At 34.2% G+C, this 5,907-nt stretch overlaps 1 protein-coding gene and 1 long non-coding RNA gene across 2 annotated transcripts in view; both read right to left on the bottom strand.

Annotated features, from left to right (window-relative positions):
• The window catches only part of LOC125651334 (leucine-rich repeat-containing protein 74A-like), a 40,454-nt gene extending 39,711 nt beyond the window's left edge, over positions 1-743 (bottom strand). Inside the window, exon 1 of the mRNA XM_056164496.1 lies at positions 670-743. Coding sequence (XP_056020471.1) covers positions 670-743 — 74 coding nt within the window. The remainder of the gene's footprint in view (positions 1-669) is intronic.
• Positions 744-2,250: 1,507 nt separating this feature from the next.
• LOC125652627 (uncharacterized) lies at positions 2,251-4,226 on the bottom strand. Its single transcript, XR_007361626.2, has 2 exons — positions 3,870-4,226; positions 2,251-3,000 (listed from the first exon to the last, which is right to left on the bottom strand). It is a non-coding gene; the product is annotated as an uncharacterized LOC125652627 (long non-coding RNA).
• Between the last annotated feature and the right edge of the window lie 1,681 nt (positions 4,227-5,907).

Below are 5,907 nucleotides of genomic sequence, written 5' to 3'. Positions count from 1 at the left end.
CCTTTACATTATATTTGGAGTCTTTATAACACTCTTCCAAGGAGAATTCGCAGTGTGTTACGTACCTGAGGCCATATTACAAAGTACTAACTCCATCTGGTAAGTGAATTTTCCGTTATTAATACAAAACAGGCGCTTAGAATATTTCAGGTGTTATTGCGGTTGACGTGACGGTCGGCCATTTTGCGAACTTGTATATTCAGAGCCTGTACAAATTCATCTTTCGGCGTATACAAAGAGTATCAAGGTCTAAAGGCTACATAACTAAATATTAAGGTAAGAAAAAATGGTTGTTTAGTTTTTATTTCAAGTTTGATTATTCAAGCGAGTTGCGCAATGAAGGTGGCCGTTTTGTATTGGGACGATCACTAATGGCACAATACTGTATTTGCATTGTACAAATAAGAAAATTATGATATAAAGATATACACGTATTCATAATTTTGCTTTTTAGAAATATGTTGGTAAAGAGAGAATGTATTGACGATGAATAAATATTAGAATGAAGTCATGTTTTCGTTAGCTCGTATCATATTATCAAAACTTCAAAGGTACACAATAGGCCTAACAATACAAAGATTCAATTCAGTTGTAGATCTGTTATGATTCCATGTGTATCGATCTTTTAAAATTACACGCCGAAATATTGTATGGTCATATAACATTTACCTCTCTTCAGAAGTGAGAATATCTGTACTCACTGTGCCACCTTTTAAATTCGCTTCTATTTCCGTTGACGACATCGTACTGCCAACAATGAAACGTCATAATGGAAATGTGACGAATTACGTCATAAAAAATGACGTCGATAATTTGAAACTAAAAGGTCAAAGTTCAGCACAATTAAAAAAAAAAAAAGAAAGATAATAATTCACTCTTCCACGCCCCGCCCACCGATGACAACGAACGTCACATGTTTTCAGACTCCGTCAACTTGTGTAAACAACATGGCGGACGATTTAGATCTTATACAGGATATCTTTTCAATCGCCTCGTTTACTCGTGAATTTTCACAGAAAAGTCCGTCAAAGGGTCTGACATACTTCAGAGAAGGTTATGTTAACATAATTTCAGTGAGTAAAAACGCGGACGAAACAGTAATTATAATATAACTTATTTGTTAGCGCTAGATGCTTTCGCTGCATTTGAAGTAAAGAATTCGAAACACCACATCGTCTAACCATCGAATAACAGGATCGGCTGTCATCGATGCTTACTGTTCGTGCACAGCTGGGTTAATTACGAAACGTTTTCCGAGTTTTGAATAATTGTTTTGTTACGGAATTGACGATGTTTGTTGTCCGGTTGAAACTGAATAACTATATCATATATGCTGAGTTGACCGGTTCAATAAAATGTTTCATCTGCTTGCTTGCTTTTGCATCTTTTATTTTACTATTATTTATGATTTACTTATTTACCTTTTTTTGTACATTTCTTGCAAAGATAAAGATAAATTAAGTCTTTTCATTATATGGGTTAATATTTTTCATTAGATAATCAAATGTAATTTCATAAATTTAATATATTTGGTTTGCTGAAACTGACCGAAATATCTTCAGTACCTACCAGAGGGTCACAGTTCTATAGCATAGCTTGACAATTTGAGACAGACCTCTCAATACATGTACCTGGGCAGATTAAGAGTAAAAGGTAGCTGGACATTACCTGAGCACAGGAAGCAGAGTTGACAGGTGTTAATAAGCATAGGCTGGGACCAAAGATGACCAGTGTGACTGTTATTGTTATGAAAACATCACCAACCAACCCCCTCAAATGTTTATTCAACAGTTAAAATGAAGATTAATGAAACAATACTTATAGGTAGTTCTTGTTAAACTAAGGAATTTGAACAGAAACTTTTACATCATCCCCAATTCAACAGTCATTGTATACATTATTTATTTAATATTATGACTTATAAGTATATTATAAACTGATAGTGCATGTTATGAATTACAGTATTTACCCAGGGACCTATATACTAACTAGTTAGTATATAGTTTCCTGATTTACCATAATGGTCAAAATGAATAACACAGACTATGACCAAATAATTTTCAATGGACCTGTATTAACCACTATTGACCGGTTTTAACCAGTATTGACCACTGGCCCGGTCAATACTCATATTGACCACTTTTTTGCCAACCCTGCACAATCAGTTAACAAAGGAGTTTGTAAAATCCACTATTCTCTGTAACAGCGACATCTGACACTGATCCAGTAAATAATTCACAAACAAATATGATAATAATAATAGCCTTTATTTATCCAGGATAACACAAATTAGTATACAGCATACATCTAGTTTCCATTGTGTCCCCTAAAGGATCACAATCCACAAGTCCCCTTTAGGTTGTAGCTGATCTGTAGTCAGAATGTATAATTTGTAACTGCAGTTTTAAAGAAGATGGTTTCTGTGATTTCCTTTCTGCACAATCAATGATAGCGATGGTTGTTGGGAAATGAGCTTTTATTCAGTTGTCATGTTGTTAATATCATTCCTATAGGGCTATATTGAAACACAACCTAACACAACATAAGGTCAATTCAGGCACAGAACATATCACTGATACACTGTGTTGAAATACAAAATCTTGATGCCAAGTCCTTGATTTCAAAATTATGTCTCACCCTCATCAGTGTTAATAACAACTGAGATTGTTTTGTCATATTTGTTATGTCCCTCCTTTTTTACACACTGGGGAATTTGCTCAGATGTATATAAAAAAAACCTCTTAACAAAGTACAAAATGTGGCATGTCTCAAATTGATATAATATAAAAACAACCCTGGTTTATTTTTCTCTTGCTGTAGAGTACTGTTAATGTCAAAAGGGGTGGCCTGTTGGTGGGGTTAATCTTGGGCTTCCATTGATAACTGGAGTTGCAGGTGATGATTAAGTATGCTCTGTTGATGAAAGACATTTTCTGCTGTTGTTAACTGGTCTTGTAAATTCTCTGACTCGTGCTGCTGTTACAAGTATATCCAATGAATCTATAAAGAAACAACAATTTTTTTTTTAGCATTTGGAAGTAAAACATAGATGTTGAGAGGGGCCATGGAATTTTTAAAAGGTGACCTGACCTATTATATGAAAGTTCCTATGCATACATTACACCCAACAATTTATTAACTACTTATTTCAGTTTGCTCTAATTATTATGAAATCTAAATTCTAATTTAAAACCATTTACATGTATTATAAAATATATATGGACATAAATTCTGTTGATATTTAAAAACTTTGACCACTGAATCAGTCTGATTACTGAAACTTTAGAACTTTATCCCCTGGTATGATCTATTGTAGGAATCATGAAAAGAAAACCTTGAATATGGCGCTCTTACAGTCATGTTATGATATACATGGCTGAGCAAGGAAAATTTAAGACACCAGACCAGAAACTGCATATATATTGGTGTAAACATTAAATGAATTGACCCTAGATATGAAAATAGTTTAGATATGGGATTCTTTTTAATAGATAATATTATAGTAAAAAAAAAAAAAAAAAAAGTATTGTGTAGCTCTTAGCACAGGTGCTTGGGTTCATGACACCGCCCCCCCCCCTTGAATAACCTAGCTACACGAATTGTTATATCCAGTGGGGGTAATTTTTTAAAAAGAGCTATTTTGGGGTATGCAAGACATTGTTGACATGCATTAGTGAGATTTTCAACAAGAAATAGTTTAAATCAAGTCGTGCAGGTTATTCGGGAGAAGGGGGGGGGGGGGGTCTTAAACCCAAGCACCTGTAGCTCTTAGTACATTCATACACATGACATGGGCATGTATTATTATCAGTCCCTGATTTAACTATTACTATTATCTAATACATAAGTGTCTGCTAAGACTAACTTACTTTGTGTGCCGGTCCATTCTGCTCTTACTGTGGGGCCTACCGCACGCCTTTATCCAACGTAAACATTAATCTTTTTGTGATTTTGGCTTTGGAAATAGGATAAACACCACTTTTAATATCCTTTCTGGGTAACGTGAATCACTGTTGCATTTCCCCGACGCACAAAATTCCACCAATTTTATGAGAACTCGAAGTTAATCAGGCTAAAACATTTGTACCTCAAAACCTCCGTCATCACAAGTTTTGACGGAGGTAATGGCGGACAATTCTTCTGCGATTCTGATTGGCTGTGCGGAGATGATAACCTCACCTCCCCTGACGACAGTGGAAGCGTGAATTCTCAAGAATTTGCACCATTCTGTCATCTTTCGGTTGCATACTATAGAATTTGAACCCCTTACGCAGCGTTAGGAAATTTCACAATTTTGGTTTAGGGCTATACATTTGGTCTTCATAACGAATCATAAAGTATTCATTTACAATATACAGAAGTGAAGAGGACTATTTGATATACTAATATAAATATTCAGTTTGAGCTCCATCGTAAATCCAGAAAACTTGATACAGGGGTAGAAAATGTCAAAATGTTGGTTCACATCTTTATGTTTTTTATAGTTATAAATTTACATTCACTGTGCGTATTCTGCATAAGTTCTACATTAATTGCTATATCAAGACACATTTTGTTTGAATCAAGTTAAATCGGTTTTAGAGTCGTCTGTCGAACTCCGCGACCTTTTGCATGGCATTGTTGAAATCGTTGCTTTTTTTTTTTTTTTTTAACGCTTTATTTGAATTTAGATAACCGAATAACGCTTGCATACATTATACGACAGTTTATCATATGAATTCAGAGTTTGTCTATCTTGGACTATTTCGCTTTACCATTGTTCAAATATGGACATCATTACCAAATTTGGACCGCGTTACCGGTCTTCTTTAGTCGTGTTTGCCTGACGTAGCAACGTAATTCTATGGTAATCTTGCGTTACGTTGCTATGTCAGGTAAACACGAATGAAGAAACCGGTAACACGGTCGAAATATTTCTAGAAAGTGTTTAGAGATTTTTTTCAAATTTTACTCCATATATAACACATAATCCATATTTAAATAATAGTGCATCATGTGTATTTTGTCATCGTTGAATATATGTTGTACAGCATAGTGCCATACTTGAGTAAACTTTTATTTATTTTACCACATAATTAATTGAAAACAACCACTTTCATAAACTTATCAAGATTCAATTTTTCAATTTATAGTAACTTTTACACCATTAACAGCACTGATATTATATTTGCAGTTTATGGTCTCGGTGCCCCCCCTCCCTCCCCCCCCCCCCAACCATACATATATTATAGGACTGTAAGAACAACACACTCACGGTTTTCGTTCCACTCTTACAAAAAGATTATATAAGGAAAATGGAATGCTAAAATATAATGTTAAAATTTTATTAGTCATAATTCTGCAATTGTTGGTAAAAGTTTTGAAAATCATGAATAGAATTTATGTCCAGATGTTTTGTAATATATGTTTTAAATTTCATAAAAGTTGGTGCAAAACTGAGTTCATGCCTCGTTCACACGAAGAATTTAATTCGCATTAAACGTATATTAATGCGAATTAAATCTGAACCGCGTTCACACGGAGATTTTAATGCGCATTAGTTTACTTCGAATTAAAATTGACGTCGCGATGCGAATTAAATTTACTTCGCATTAGCTCCGTGTGAACGCTAAGCGAAGCTAATTCGCATTAAATGTACACGCATGCGTAATGGCAAATTTGGGTCACATGCATCAAACCCATGGTCAGCTATATATATTAATGTCAGTTTTGTACGAAAAACTAAGCAAAATGATAATAATCACTAAAAACATGTACAAACAGCATGTCATTAGATAATGTCATACGTAAATATGTGCTCTGCATAGGCATACTGAGTAATACATGTGGAAGGAATTGTTTTTAAATACGACAAAAATGTTTTAAAATAGTGATAATATGATTTTCTTTTTTACATTTTTTAAAACA

The sequence above is a fragment of the Ostrea edulis genome, chromosome 5 (genome assembly GCF_947568905.1).
Source record: "Ostrea edulis chromosome 5, xbOstEdul1.1, whole genome shotgun sequence".
Taxonomy (NCBI): domain Eukaryota; kingdom Metazoa; phylum Mollusca; class Bivalvia; order Ostreida; family Ostreidae; genus Ostrea; species Ostrea edulis.
Note: the sequence above shows the minus strand (reverse complement) of the source record. Positions and strands in the feature narration are given on the sequence as shown.